This window comes from Polyodon spathula, unplaced genomic scaffold, assembly GCF_017654505.1.
Source record: "Polyodon spathula isolate WHYD16114869_AA unplaced genomic scaffold, ASM1765450v1 scaffolds_739, whole genome shotgun sequence".
NCBI lineage: Eukaryota > Metazoa > Chordata > Actinopteri > Acipenseriformes > Polyodontidae > Polyodon > Polyodon spathula.
Genome location: NW_024472227.1, coordinates 26,188 through 42,919, shown reverse-complemented (window position 1 = coordinate 42,919; position 16,732 = coordinate 26,188). Strand labels below are relative to the sequence as shown.

General features: G+C 39.3%; 1 protein-coding gene across 1 annotated transcript in view; it reads right to left on the bottom strand.

The window, feature by feature from the left end:
* Window positions 1–16,732, bottom strand: part of LOC121308557 (RIMS-binding protein 3) — a gene marked incomplete at its 3' end in the record, with an annotated part of 51,429 nt that overhangs the window by 32,066 nt on the left and 2,631 nt on the right. The window contains exon 3 of the mRNA XM_041241019.1: window positions 15,704–16,654. Coding sequence (XP_041096953.1) covers window positions 15,704–16,654 — 951 coding nt within the window. The remainder of the gene's footprint in view (window positions 1–15,703; window positions 16,655–16,732) is intronic.

The window sequence follows — 16,732 nt, the reverse complement described above, 5'->3', positions numbered from 1 at the left end:
TCACAAATTATCCATTATACAAAGTATAGGCTTATATTATAAGAAAATTTCACTAGCCATGGGGAAACAAAATACATTCCCCTAGAAATATGGGTTAAGGTTATTCTGACAAATTAAATAACTGTTAGAGCCAAGTGCCTGACAGTATTGCTATAAAAGCGCATAGTGCCCTAAATAAAAGCCTTATGGAATTGGTGTACTTGACACATAAAATTCAATAACGTCGTCACCACATCTATTATACTACCAATTAACCCGCCTGTCCCCCAAAATATCAGAACACACACAGAGGTCTAGCTTTCAATACAGCATCATTGCCATTATTGTTAATAAATTCAAATTCTAAAAGCTGCACAGTTTTCTTCATTAAATCAACATTTGGTGTTAACCTTGGAAGATGGGGAGAATATCTGTCAACTAGAACGTTAGACACCTTTTAAAGATGACCATAAAAGAAAGAAATCAGTGCTAACTTTAATGAATCACAGGGCTGTTCCCTGGACTGTTAAAATAATTCTAGTCATCCTACCTTCCCAAATCCTGCCATTTCACAGCCGTTCAGCCCCTCATACAGAGAGTGGTGCCGTTTGCCCAGTATAGAGGTTCGGAGTGCAGCCATGCCAGTGCCTTGCGTTACAGCAGACATGACCAGTGATGTGTCCAGCGTCTTGGCACTAAATTCCTCTGCTTTATCCCTTTGTGGTGTCAAGGTTTCTCCTTCCACTTGGTTCTCCATCTCTCTGTGTGCAGCAAATTGCTCCTTTCTTACACAGAGATCATACATCACTCGCAGTCACTGCTGGCTCACATCAATACAGCCGGCACATTGCTTTTCATGCGCACACTGGCACACTTTTATTACATAAATTAAAAACAGAGCAGTGACGCAACGCAGATTTCTGAAAAAGTGCTTTGTCTGGATTCCAGTTTCTTAATGAAAAAAAAAATAAAATAAAATAAATATCAGAGAATTTGAAATTTCCAAGGAATGCCCGCACAGTGAAAGGTATTTGAAATAAAAGCAGTTTGCCCCTCTGGTTCTCAGTGTCCGGTGTTTGTTTCTGTGAGGATCAGTGCCAGTACAATATTTAACAGCACCTAGGCAAATCTGTCAGTTCAGATGACAAGAGACACATTATTGGGAAATTGATTGGGAATATCACCATGCCATCGAGTTCTGCAAAAATAAAAGGCAAGCCACCAAAAAAAAAAAAATCAGGTTTACCCTCACAAAGAATTAACAGTCCAGCGTCTTCAGAGGTTACATTTTAAATCTGAGCATTTTAAAATAACTTCTGCACAACTAAAGGGATACGAATGTTTCATTTGAATTATGTTGCTGGCAAAACAAACAAATAAAGAAACTAAGAAACAAACAGCACAGTGGTATCATTCAGAGCCTTGCTGTCAGAGCTGGTGTGATGATGCATCTTTCACAGTCTTGTCTCAAATGCAACGCTTTAGAATCTATAATGAAGAAGCTATTTTAAGGGACTACAAGCACCCGGCTGGAATGGAAAAAAAAAAAAAAACACCACACACGACAAGAAAAAGCCATTCACTGTTGGAAGCTTTTGCTTCTGTGTCTTCCGATAGCCGCCTTCAGCTGTGCTGATAAACGAGTGTCTCGGTGCTGTATGTGCTGCCTTCCCCACAGCAGGGTCCCTGTAACTCTGCCACCAGGTCCTCTGAATCAGATGCAGGCCCTGGTTTTTTTTTATTCAGCCCTGCAACTCCCTCTCTGATGCTCAGTCCCCCCTGTTATTCAGCAGGACTGCTTCACCAAATCTCAAGATGCAGTGTGCACGCCGACATCTAAGAGCTCAATGAACTGCTCCTCAACCTCATCCCTGTTTCAGAGGCATCAAGACTGAAACGAGAGGGGGTCTTTACACCTATCAACTAAATGCAGCTTCAGAGAAACGGACCAATCGGACTGCAGAGTGAGCCTGTTTCCATGGTAATGATGCTGGAATGGTGTTTGCTGTAGTGCAGTGTGCTTACACTCTTTCAATCAATAGAGAACCGCAGCGATTAACTGAGGTAAACAAATTATATCCTTTTAAATGTTGCCATTAAAATGTGCAGATAACAATTCAATTATCAGTAGTATAAGTACCACTACCAGTATAATATGCTTAATACAGTAGGTGTTTTTTTGTTGTTTTTTTTTCCCCCCAGGCCGATTATTACAGATTATACAATAGCTGATTATTTCAAAGACATTTCATGATATAGATAATAAAGTCCCCAACTGAGAAGTCTACTTAATAAGGTAGCCCGTTCATGGATATTAGTCATTGATCTAATACGGAGTGCAGATATAGATATAGATTTATAGAATGATGCAAATACTTGAAAGTTAGTCCTGGAAAACATTCAGGAATACATTTTTTTGCATTCTCATCCACAGCACCACAATCTAATGACCTGTTAATTATCTGGAGTCTGACATTAACATTTCTCTAGTTGTAACTGTGATATGATTTGAAAACGGTCAACAAGCTGAAGACCGGTCAGGAGAATGAACTTCAGGAAAAGGCCACTTAAACTGAATACACACAAAGAGTTTTCTAGCAGCGATATTCCTTTAATTCAACACAGAAGCAAATCTTTAGAGCTACAGACTATCTTGTTGCATCAGTTGACATGAATGATAACAATCTTTGCATTGGACGGAGGAGGCACTGAAAAATCAACCAGCGTTCTCATCAGGAGCAACAAAGAGACATTACTCATCAATTGTTAAAGCTGACGATAGTGGTATACAACCGTCTGCCGCTCCCAATGGCCCATTAGGTGAATTTGTATGCCAGTGAAGGCAGGGACACAGTCATTGTTAATATTAGAGTATAATGTTGCCACACAAGACATTGCACTTCAGCTATCCGCTCCCCTCCGAAGTTGTAATTATGAATACATGTATAACCTTCTACTGCTGTAGGTAGCAGCAATAATAGTGGAAGATGCCTTTTTTGGATCATCAAGGGACATAGTTGTAAATTAGTTCAACGACGAGGAGTTATTGTCGCTACAAAATCTTTTAGGAAGATAAACTGGGCTGTAAACAACTTATGTTTCTTAAAGGCTGACATCAGAGAATTGTAATTTAGCATACAATTACTGCTGAACATTGCAGATTTAAAATCATAGCTAATAACTATCAAGCGTTTTCTCCAATGGGAAACTACAAACTGAATCTAATAAATCAAAATACAGAACAATTTCACATTATCAAATGTGTGTGTGTGTGTATAATATATATATATATATATATATATATATATATATATATATATATATATATATATATATATATATAAATAGTATGTATAAAACATCTAGTATATTTTTAGATATCTGCCTGCTGTTTGTTCAAACTCTATTAACAGGCAATAAAAAATAATAATAATAAAAAAAAAAAAAAAAAAAAAAAGCACATGACCGCAAAGCATACAGAGTAAATCATGAAAAGCCTGCCTGGTTTCCAAAATAACCATGTAAACTGTGATCACACGTCTATGAAGCCTTCACTAGAGGTGAAAGTCCTGTTAAGAGAGGTGCTATTTATGCTACATTCGAATTTAGAATCTATTCAATTACAGTGCAACCCTTCACCTTTTACAGCGTGCTACCCTACAGCACCATGGATTTCCAGGAAATGTGTACAGCTGCATAACAAAGAACAGTAGCGGCGCTACTGTATCACTGTGGGCTACTTGGCTGGGCAGTGCTGCCAGTTAAGTGTCAGTGAGACAGGCATCGCACAATTATATTACCAGTGGAAATGGATTTAAGGTTTGCAACCTCTAGGATCAGAAGCACACAATCATGCTCAAAGCATGTAACAGGTAAATCAAAATTACATTGTTAAAATGACAACAAGTATGGTGTATGGCACCTCATTAAAAGCCTTTTAGTTATTTATCTATCATCCCCCTCCCCCCCCCAAAAAAATCTTGGCTACCTAATGTGAGGCACCTTACAAATTAATAAAGTGCATTATAAAAATGAAACTGGTTGATTATAAAGAAACGCCAGAACACAGGCTACAGTATATCCAAGTCATTGACGTAGAGTTCAGGCTGCAATTAAGAACACCCACTAGCCTTTAAAGTCTGCCACACTCCTGTTTATGTGATTCTGCCCTTATGCCTCCAAATCTGTGCCATTATCATACAGAATGCAAACTGTACATGGAAAAATCAGTCTGGTGCATGCACTTCCAGCTAGGGCACCTGCATTAATAAAACATCCGCTTTGCACTGCAGTACAAAAGGTAAAGATAATAAATCTAGATGGTGCAAAACAGGCAAGATGCACATTGTCTGGGGAGAACATGCAGCTGCTTAGAATACCCGGCAATTGTTGGCATGTTGAATAACAATGGTGAATGACATTAACAGCGAGGAAGATAATGAGTTTGTTCAGCAGCAGCACAGCAGGGGAGCATATCCATTAGGTCTTCTAAATTGTGTCGGTCCCAAGGCTTTATTGGAGGTGGTTGTGAACCACTGCTACACTTTATCTTATTTATTTAATAAATAAGAACATAAGAAAGTTTACAAACGAGATGAGGCCATTTGGCCCATCTTGCTCGTTTGGTTGTTAGTAGCTTATTGATCCCAGAATCTTATCAAGCAGCTTCTTGAAGGATCCCAGGGTGTCAGCTTCAACAACATTACTGGGGAGTTGATTCCAGACCCTCACTCTGTGTAAAAAAGTGCCTCCTATTTTCTGTTCTGAATGCCCCTTTGTCTAATCTCCATTTGTGACCCCTGGTCCTTGTTTCTTTTTTCAGGTCGAAAAAGTCCCTTGGGTCGACATTGTCTTTACCTTTTAGAATTTTGAATGCTTAAATGGCCAAATAAAAAAAAATTGCCAAGGCACACTTTACCTGTACAAATGTGGCGTTTACAGCCAAGGGGCACCTGCTGAGAGATGCGAAAATGGAGCATCTGTTATCTTGCCAGTAGACACTGCTGCCTGCCAATGCTCGATGCAAGATGTCTCAATCTTGTCGCTCCTAACAAATCAATCATATGCACAGGTCTCACTAGTACTAGACCTCTTTTTGCTGACCGACACCAACACCCCCCCCCCCCCCCCCCCAATTGATGTTTATTTTACAAATGTTTCTGCAGCGAAGACAGCTTGATACGTTAATCATAGTGCCTTTCGTTGGAAAAGCAACCCTCAAAAGATAACCGCTTCTGTTTAGCGTATTCAGCCTAGGTTTGAGATATAGCCTGACAATCAACTGTTTCCCTTCATGTTGCCTCTGTTGCCAAGTACAGCATGGGAGTGTGGCTACCCTCTTTAACAACCAGATCTGTTGGTTGGAGACATGAGGAAAGGTAACACAGACTTCATTTATCAGCCTTTTACACTAATGCAAAAGGGAATGTTTCATATGAAGCAATAACGCTGGATGATCTGTTACTATCAAAATGCTTGATTAAAATAAAAAAGCTTTAAAAATGTAAATACAAAAGGTATATAATCCATGTTTGGTATGACCAAAGCCAGACAGCCCATGCCAATAAGGAGCTCATGTGCAATGTACTGGACTGTGGTTTGGAAGATACACAATAGAAATAATTTTACAATTATCTTTTATTCACTGGCTGTAAATGCAGTGAACCTCTGCATGGTTTTAGATATCATTAAGACCAGAAATCTTTGAGATGTTGGATCTACGGTACAATAAACTAGCTAGAAATGTCTGTATACATAAAAAAAAAAAAAAAAAAATTATGTCCATGTACCATTCTTCACCCTTATATTGATTTATAATAATAGCAGCATTTACTGTACACTTGGTTTGTAATTGGCTGTTGAGGTCACCCATGTCAAGGAAACGGATTGGCCAATGGAAGTACTTTCATTTTTATTTTTTTTTAGATACAATATATGACAAGTGCTTAAAAAGACTACACCGTGCATGACCGGTAAACAAAACAGTACCAGGAAAGCCATTTTTATACAGACGCAATTCTACATCAAACACCATCACACAGAGGACTGTTTTGTAGAAGAACATCCACTTAACTCAACTAAGCTGTACATAACGGACCTAGAGATTCAATGTAACTGTCAAGAGAGACTTTAATCACGGTTTAAGAGTTGTTAAATCACTGCTTCTCTCTGTCTTCATTTTAACCCATGCTGTCTTGTGAATTGTATGTTAGTCTATGAATATGAACATTTTAATGAGTCACATGTTAGCCCTCTTTTTAGGAAAGTTGCAATGCTAGTCCATTCCGAATTATTTTTCAAAGAGCTTCAGTAAATGGCTGTGTTAATCCCATTAGATCAGACGGTAGCAGCCACCGACAGGGATGGGCAGAATGTTACTGTAAATAAATCAGTGTGGAGCTCCACTGTCTGTAGAACAATGAGAACTCTGTTGATTTTATTTAAATAGATCATATCTTGTGTAGCAATTTGAGCCGTTCCAGGTTTACCTGTGAGCCTTACTACTGTATGTGTAAATGTTACCTAAATAAATGGTACATGCTGTGTCTCATTATCACAATCCTCTCACCTCCTTTCTTAAATTCTCTGTAAGGATTCACTCTCCATCTACAGTGATTTTTACCGCAGGACGGTTTTTCGTAATAGTTCAGGTAACCAAATACTGTTTTAGAAGTAAAGTAGCCTGCAGTTTTCTAATTTTGTTTTCTAATGGTTTTAGAAGAATTTTACTTCCACCCTCAATAAACTGCGTAGGAGATAAAAACACGTACAAAAAAATCTTCTGTTTGATACGGCGAGAAGAACATTGTAACAAGATCACGATTTAACTCAATAGTATGTGTTGACTGACTGCGAAAAGTACAGTACTTTACAGATTCCTCCAGGGTCTCTTATTTTACTTACAAACATAAAACCTTCAACGTTTAATGAATATAGCCCTGCTGTGATCAGGAGAAGAACACAACATAGCAAATTAATTGACAGACACACGAGGGTCACTTTACACAGCTGTGGAAATCCTTCAAACTATCTATTATTGTACTTTGAGGTGGAAAACAGCTTATCACAATTAACTGACAAAGTGTGATTTTTTTTGTTTTTGAGTTTCATTATAAAAGGCCATTTGTGAGCCAGCAAATTCATTTTCCTGTCACTCTTTTTAATACCATTTTCCAGGCTATCCAAACCCACCTGTACCCACTGCAGCACATAATAGTCATTTGGAAAAAAAGTAAATTGTACGCTGCAGATTACATACTTCATCTGTGTTTGTGGTTTGTTTTTTTCCCCCCCAGTAAATACTTATTTTGGTGTGTAGGACTGACTACCTTGTCATTTTGTTTTGCAAATTGTATGTGCAATCAGAATCTTTTTTTTAGTATAATGCACAGTATGTATCAAATGCATTGCCAATGAATGTAACCTTCACTCCAAAGTATACAGTTCTCTAGAAGTGCAAAGTGTGTCATACTTTCAAGCAGCCACCTCCAGGCATATGCATCCCCTGTGGGGGTGGAGGGTGGTTCAGGGGGGGATAATAAAGCCCTCACTGGAGGAGCGTCCTAATGAAGACTGGAGGTAAGGCATCCTCGTGGCAGGACCAGGGTTTTTGTACAGTAGGCTGAAACTCCTCATTCCACACACCCCCACCCACCCCCACCCCCACCCCCACCCCCACCCCCACACCACCACCCACCCACACACACACACACACACACACACACACACACACACACACACACACACACACACACACACACACACACACACACACACACACACACACACACACACACACACACACACACACACACCTGGATAAGCCAGGCATTTCAGTCTCAATGGCTCTCAGCCTTCTACATTAACTACATCCGTCACAAACAGAAGAAATACTTTTGCAAAAAGATCAGTCAGTCAAGGGCACATATTACAGTAGTTTCAAAATAGCTGTAATGCTCCTTGTTTGTTTAATCATCTTTTGAAATTGCTCATCAATGGGAAAATAAATGGAATGCTAATCTTTTGAGGAGATTTTAGTGGAAATCACCTAATTTCTGAAAGTCACTGCTGCAACACTTTTGGAAGAAACTACCCCCCTCCCCATCAAGGATAGCTAGTAGCTAGTAATTGTTTTTTAACTAGCATATAGCATGCATAGATTGTTACTGTATATCATTTTTTTTTTTTGCACTGTGATTTTGTGAAACACGAAAGGTTCAAAACCAATAATTTAATCCACAGCATCAAAGGCCCCTGAACTTTGAAGTTTTTAAGTATTTTCACTTGGGGTTTGTGACTTCACACATTTGGGAGCTGAACCAAATTTCTTTACCTATACAAAAACATTGCTAATAACTAGAGTCTGACTAAGAATCCCAGTGTAATGTGTACTGTAATCAACTGCAAGATGAGGTCATTCACATTATACAGAGAAGCAGTCATCAGTCTAAATGAATTCCAGTCAATTACAGGGATGTTTGTTTTCATGCCAAACTGAAATTACTCAATGCATTAGTGGGCTGTGGATTCCACAGGGGAGTACAGCAGAAGGAGACTTTTAAACTTTCTCAAGGTCAAGTCCTGCTCCTTCCTCAGCTGAGCAGCTTTTTCCTTTTGAATAAGCCAAAAAAAAAAAAAAATTACCTTTAAAGATTCTGCTTTCTAGTCACGTTTTGTATTATGTTTTCAATTAATAAAAAAGAAAAAAAAAAAAAAAAAAAAGACAAACTTGTTTTGACACAAAGCCATCTAATCTCTTTAAAAGACTGGCACTGTAATCTATCCTTCCTGCTTTAAAATCCACTTTATTTAGTTTGGGAATTTCATGTAACATGTATCTGAAATCAGTCTGGACACATTTGCTGAATAAAACATTTTTCTAAATAAATAGCAAACCACGACGCAGGCACCACTGATTTTGTATGACACACTGAATACATCTGCGGTCTGCATCAGAGGGAACAACCGATTTGAAAATCATGTTCCAGCACCCAGAACAGGCTGCTGCTATACTTCTTTCAAGCACAATAAGGGGTATGCTACACTCCTTTAAACAGCACTGTATCCAAACACCATAATCCTGATGATCCTACTGATGTTCTCCCACCAGGGTGATGTATCGATCTATATTAGACATCACTAAATACAAAGGATTTGTTTAAGGGAAACGGTTTAGGGTTCCCCTAAGAACCCATATCCACAGCGTACCACCGTCTCTACTTAGTATTTTATAACAACCCCAAACCAGGTGACTACAGTAATAAGGAAATCACTCCTTACCGTGAATGAGCACATCCTCAATTACTGCTATCAGCCACATCTGGCATGAGGCTCAAACGTAGCTCTCTGCTTCCCGGATATGTAAAGAGTTTACAAGCCAAACTCAATGGGGTTTGGAAGAGTCAATGGATTCAAGAGGGTTTGCATGCAGAATACACAGATGATTATGGAACCAATTCCTCAAATAGGTAGCTTGAATCCGATTAGAGCCTAAAGGAGTACAACTGTGAAGCAAATGGAAAGCTTGCCCCTAGGTATATTTTTTTTTATTAGCAGTTTAGCCAAGTTTTTTTTTTTTTTACATCAATTTTAGCAATTTTGCACTGGACCTCAGCAAACAGCTACATGTGGACCCCAATACGATAATTCCCAGATATTTCGGTGTATGAGCCACAATTTTGGACTATACTTGCATTCTAAAACTATTCTGATATTAATTTTGCTGAATAAGCACTATAAATGTATGTGCTTTATGCGACTGGAGAGCACAAATCAGACTGGCAGGAATTTTTTTTTTTTTTTTTTATCTATCCTATGATTTCAATGAATGCACGTCTGATTGCTTGAGCCAGTTCTCGTTCCCCTTTCTCTTTGCACCTGCTCTTTCCAACCTGCAGTCAGCTTATTACAGGTGGCATCACACTGCCCTCTGCAGCCTCTGCCAAGATCACAATTGACAGAGGTTACCCATTCAGCCCCATTCCAATACCAATCACAGCATTACACTCAGAATGCACACCTGAAGGCATAATGCCCACCCGCCTCTTAGGTTATTTTTTTTCTATTGTTATTCCTGGGTATAATTTGGGCACCACAGAAAGATGCTACAACATGGTTGTTTACTAAACAATAGCTACTCCACATAATGTAGCTTTTCAGTTCTGCATGGAAACTAACAATACTACAATGCAGGGCAAACAAAATAGTGTCCTGTCATATGATCACGGTTCAAACCCAAAAACAAAGTCGTCTTAAAAAAATCAGTTGTCTGTTTCAGAACATCAAGATGTATTGTAATCAATGGCAAGGGTGGACTTCTAAACTCCACAATAGGCATCATTCCAAGTTGAAGGTTGCATTTACTATATTTTTACTACAAATGCAACATTTTGGTTTGGGACTAAGCAAGGGCGATACAAAAGGTATTTGAATTGTCTGCACTTATTGTAAAATGGTTACCAAAATAAACAAATGCATTCATGGAATATGCATGATTTAGTGAGGAAACCTGAGCTGTGACATGTGGCCAAGGTCATTGCACAAGGTCAAATTTTATGCCAAAAGCATACTGTTCACCCACTACCTTTTACTGTGCTTTGTATAATAAACTGTATATCATAAAATAATAGGCCTACATGGGGTAATATAATACAGTAATTAGGGTAATGCACTCATTTGCCAGCTCATTAACATCAGAGTGCACCTGACTGTATGAATTACAAGTTCATTCTCCTGTGTCCTTAGTCACCTTGATAATTTCTCTGAGGGACAGATGAACAGCTTGCTGAAACAGGGATTACTAGCAGTGGAGACAGGGAAGCAGTAGGCTCTCTTTAGTATTTAATCCCCTCCCAATACAGGCTGCAGCCCACAGCTCCATTGGGAATCTCCCAAACATACTGCGCAGTGAATGGAATACCAAGCAGCACTGAGCAGAGAAAGCAAATTAGGACTGAACCTGACCAAATACAATAATTATATGCTATGTAAATGTGTGTGTTTTTTCATTTTATTTTGGATTTATGTATTAATATATTACACGAACGCTATATATTTTTTTTTTATTACGATTGTTATTTGTTTAGCAAACAACAAAAAAAACAAACAATCTTCCATTCAAGCTCAGGTTTCAAATAGTGGACCTGCTTGATTTGTTTCTTGTCCATACTGCCCGTACGCAGCATCATAGCTTAGTAACAACAACAATGCAATTAAGCAAATGTGACCTTTTCTTAGCTGGGCTGTATTACAGAGGGCTACATGCGCTTTCCCTCGAGTGTGTCCACCTTCTGCCCTCTCGTGCCACTAGATAATTTCCCATTAGGGGAATTACACTCTTGATGGGAATGTGGCAGATGCTGCTGGCTTAGGGGATATCTGTCTCTCTAACAGGGAGCCTGTGTAAGCCCTGAGAAGAGAAATACAGGACCTTGAGAATTTAACCACTGGAACAGTGCAGTATAACCACTACATATTACTATAATCAGGCGGTCAAAGATTATTCATTTACCAGATCCATAACAATTTAATTTATATTAGCATACAACCATCCCAGAGTGCTGTGCAAAAAAACCTATAACAAAATGCATGTAATAGTTAAAGTTTCAGCGCCTTGTAACTCATTTTAGAACTGTAAATGGTGTTGCCATCCCTCCCAAATAAATCTTTAATAAATAAAAACACTTCCCACATGGAATGAACTGGTACAATCATCACATCCCTATAATTAGTGAGTCCCGGTCATTCAACCGTTTTAATGAATTCCCAAATTAAATCTCTCGGTTCCAGAACCTGCTTTTTTCAGTAAATCAACTCCTCTCCTCCCAGATTGCTTCGCTTATCTCAAAGTCACAACCTGCTGCAATTATCCAGCCTTGGGATTCAGGCCCAGAACTTCTTATCTGAGATGCAGCAGCACGCCTGCTACAATCTTTACAAATGGACAGCAGGGAGAAAACAACATTGCCCCTTTGACATCCTTCAACATGCTTTTAAATGGAACACGCATTTGCATATAGGAAAACAAGCCAATTATGCCAAACTTTAATTAAAAGAGCGTGTTCCAGCAACTCCTCTTTGTATTATTCCCTGGCATGTTTTATCTCGACAGACAGGCTTTTTCATCATGTTTTCAACATCGCTTTGATCGCTTTTGATGTAAATACGACTCCTGATTTTACTTACCCATTCCGTGTTTTACTGTCAGCTTAAAAGAGCAACTGGGTAAGGATCTGAAATGCAGTCTTAACTTATGCAGTCTTCCTCTTGTTTAGAATCACTTTCTATACCAATTTCCATTTCAGTCTTCAGAGAAAATAATATACTAACTTCAGCAGCTTGTAGATGCAATAACATACCAGTATATAACAACGATTTACTGACCTGGTGTTTTTTTTTTTTTTTTTTACACATGTACTTAATAAAAGCTTTTATTTTATACATGATAATGCATTGACAATTATGACATGCTTTTGAGTGACTATTAAAAAATGGTTCTTTCCATCATTATGCTGCAGCAAGAGGCCTTGACATCTAAATTACTGCAGATGATGGGAGACAGATGCTACTGAACAGGACTATTAGAATGCATGCTCTCCATTGTTTGAATGCAACTGACACAACAACGCAAAATACCAAGCAAGTCAAATTATACCATGACCCTACTATACCAGGAGAATATTGCTGGGATAATTGGAAATGATGTACTGTGATATTAGACATGTCGTAAGATATTTTTGAAAATAACAATTAGAAAATGACTTCATTTCAAAATTGCAAAACACGCAACATATTTTCCAAGGCTTCACCTGAAGAACAAGACAGGGTACTTGTGTGTATGGTGTGGGTCTCAATACAGGTACCACAGCCCTAAATCAATATTTATATTGCTACAGCTCATTAATCCAGCAAATTTAATATCACAAAGAGACTCTGCCAGCATGCGGTACTTTATTGCACCATATTGCATACTGTATCCCATCTGAATTTGGAGGAACCCTTTTCACATAAAACATCATGGCTGACTCCCCTGCAACAGGGCCGCTGGGCATAATAACCATAGAAGTGCAATCTGGACTCCTCCAGAGTCTGAAGAGAATGCTGCTTTTGAAACCCTCTCCTATCCCAGCTGCTCTGCTGACCAGCCGCTGTTTATAAATGAAGCTATTTAACACTTCTGTGATCACGTTACAATCCCTCGTCAGCTATTCATTAGCAATACAATAGAATAAACAATGGAGAGTCAGGGGACTGTGGAGGAAACACTTGGAAAGGTACAGAATTGTATGCAACATGGTACATGAAAATAAAAGAAATAAACAAATAAGGATCAATAGCGTGCTGGTCATCGCTGTGAGGAGTCCTTTCAGTACAGCTAGAGTTTCACACTGGCTTGGACCTTGGACACTAGTACTCCCTATAGCTCTCATCTCAAAACAGCATGGTTCAGATCCTTATTTTTCTGTTGTTCTTATTTCTATTTTATTTTTCCTTCTTATGCAATTATCTGACGCTCAAGCATATTCCCTTCTGTAAATGTCACTTTATTTGTATTTTCTGCCAATGAAAATGAGCTCATAGCTAAATCTGGGTGCAGTGCATCTTGAATGCTAAACATTGTACTTTGTCCCTGTCAAATAAATACATAAATAAATCTGTATAATGGGTTCAGAGTTCTGTTGCTCCAATATTGAGCCTGTAGAATCCTAGATGACTCCTTTTAAGCTTTCAGCTCGGTTGATTCCACTGAAGCAGGACACACATACTGTAGCAACTTCCAAAAATATCCTGTGCTCCCTCAGTGTGGCACCAGTTGTTAGATTTTTCCTTTGGAATCTGGCAAAAGCAGCAAATTGGACACCTGGTCTATCTCTAAGCCTCCAAATCACTCTGGTTACAGTTCATATCTTCCCATATTCAAAGCAGGGGTTGACGGCACTGTCCTTGGATGCAAACAGGATCTCCTGTCTCTCTGTCCATTCCACCCCACTGACGACAATAACTTCACCACACGTTATTTTCTCTACATGCAGTACAATAAAGAAAGCTCGGAGAGTATGATTTGTTAAATATTTTCTTTTCATTCTGGGAATGCACAGAAACCTGTTCAGAAACGAGACTCGAGTGTTAGTGCTCATTGACGTTAATGGGTCTGACTTTCAAAATTGCCCAGATAATACGTTTATTACGGAGTGGGTAATTTGCCTGTAGTTTGCCCACAGTGAAAGAAATATAGGCCAATGTATAAAGCACACTTAAGTTAGCATGACTATGTTCGTCTTGGCTTGTTTCATACGCTGAGTAACATACACATTATCCACTTCTTATACTGAAAAGTGATAGTTTTGACAGCTCAGAGCCGTGTCTCAAGTTTTGGTATTTCCCCCCACATGCTCCATTCTGCTGCCTCAAATTTCTGACAGGTCATGGTGCTTCTACCACTTGCAAAGACTGTGCATCACAGAATTTCATTTCACATCTGACCTCTATAACATGTACACATTTTATATTTCGACTAACAGGAAGTCTAGTCTTCAAAGAATGCAGAAATGCTACTGCAGTGGTAACACATGGCAGCTAATTCACATGACACCTGGTTCATCCAATGCACCTGTCCAAGCTCATTTTTAGAAAGAAAAACATTAGTATTTTCTCTTGTATTCATGTATTTCTTGAATTAAAACTACCAACATTAACAAAATACAAATCAACCTCTCTCAGAATTCAGCTCTAGAATTTTGTGATGAACACCAGTAATTCATTTGGTAATTAGCTCCAGGCAGTGCAAGGTAGCACTTTCAGTTGTTGACATTAATGTATTGGTTGCATGACCTTTCCCTGTAAAGCTGTTTTAAAAAAAAAAAAAGGATTAATTTAATCAAGGTTCACTATCTTTTCATACTGTGGCAGGTCAAGGTGCAAGCGTCAGTTCTGTAAGGAAGCAGTAAGGCCAGTTCTGAGTCTGAAGTCTGTGCATGTCTAGTCAGCGTTTTTAGTTTTTTCCCCTAAACATTATTACAAGTCTTATCTTGTTATTGGGACATATTTGTACAACTGGAGAATAACTATTAAGTCAAAGTTTTAGTTGTTAATTTATCAGGCTTCATTCACAAAGCTCATGAGTTACAGATCAGATCATCATGACTCCATTGGCAACACTCTAAAATGTGTCTAACTCCAATGTAACTAACACATGATTTCCTACCGATTTCAAAGGAAATTCCTATTGAAGTCAAAAGTCACAAGCATGACTTGACAACATTTCCCTTAATACACATGAAATACACATTTGTTTTGATATGGGAGGTTAAGAAACAACAAGACGAGTACACACCTTTCCTGACATAGGATCTAACCTAGACATCACATGACTTTTCAAAGAAGAGGTTCAAGCAGCACCTGTTGCCTCAATAGACCTCTCAGAATCATGTATTATAATAATACAGATAAACACATTTACTCACCTTTCATAAAAGTTCATGGTATAATGTAAAACTCCCATTGCATAGCTGATTGAGTCATCCCAGCTTTCAGTGGGAACTTAATCAGACACATCACGCACCTTCCAGGGCAACTTACAATCAAGACTCATCGGAAAACTTGAAACCGCTATGCAAGCAGAGTTTTAAAATATTCCCTGGGCTTATTTCCAGGACCAGCATCAGGCGCAGACATCAATTACCGCACTGTCATTTAAAGAATGTAAAGAGAAAAGAAAGCCACTTACCATCCAGTCCATGTCAAAAAGCAAGCATTTAGACGGGGAAGGCCCTCCTGAAGTTACCACCCCTGTGGAGCAGCTGCGTCTGAAGAAGGCCTGGTCACCTCTTGGAGTCCACCGGTGGGATCTTGGTGTTGAGGTACATTTCTCTGGGGACAGGTTGTTACAAAATGACTCCTTCCCAGGGGATGAGCAAAAAGACCCTCTAGAAGTGCCCGAGTCTCTCTTAGATGGCTTCTTCTCTGGAGAAATGCTTTTTGTTCTGGTAGCTCTGGAGGAGCACTCTGGTGATCCTGGCACAAAAGCCAAGCCGTTTAATGATTCTCCAGAATACCTGCGTCGGATTGCTTTGTTCTCCTCGAAAGTCCAGCTGTGGGTCTCAAGCAAGTGTTTCAGGAACAGGTTTTTCTCTAAATCCAGCTCTGCCTTCAGGCATCGGATGACTGCAGCCTGCTCTCCATCCGTCTCCCATCTCAGTTTCAGAAGGAGCTGTTCTAGTTTACGGTAGGCATCCCTGTTGCTCTGGCAGCCCGGATCATTGGTTGCTTTCTTGCCCACTACTTTGCAGGGACTGCCCTGGCTCACCAGTTCCTCAGCCAGCTGGCGCTGTAGCTCTCTGGCATGCTTGATGGCAATATCCCGTTCTTTTCCAAGAGAAACCCCGACCTCCTTCAGCTCGTTGCCTTTCCACCGCAACAGCTGTCGGATTTCAGCCTCGCGTTCCTTTGCAAAAGCCTCCTTCAGGTTCCGTACTTCCAGGGTTTTCTCCTGCTCGTGCCTGGAAGACAGATCCTCCACGACTTTGGTTTGCTCTTTTTTAGCTGTGGCTCTAAATAGACTTAGGTCAGTCGCAAACTTCTTGAGCGCCTGCTTGTTTTTGCATTTCTCATTCTCGAGGGCAGTCTTCAGCTTCTCTATCTCCTTCCTGTATTCCTCAAGAATCCTGCTGATGTCTTTCTTTGGGGAAATATTAAAACTGTTACTTCTGTCCTTGCCCATTGTTTAGATTTCAGTTTGTACAGCAATGCAGGGAAA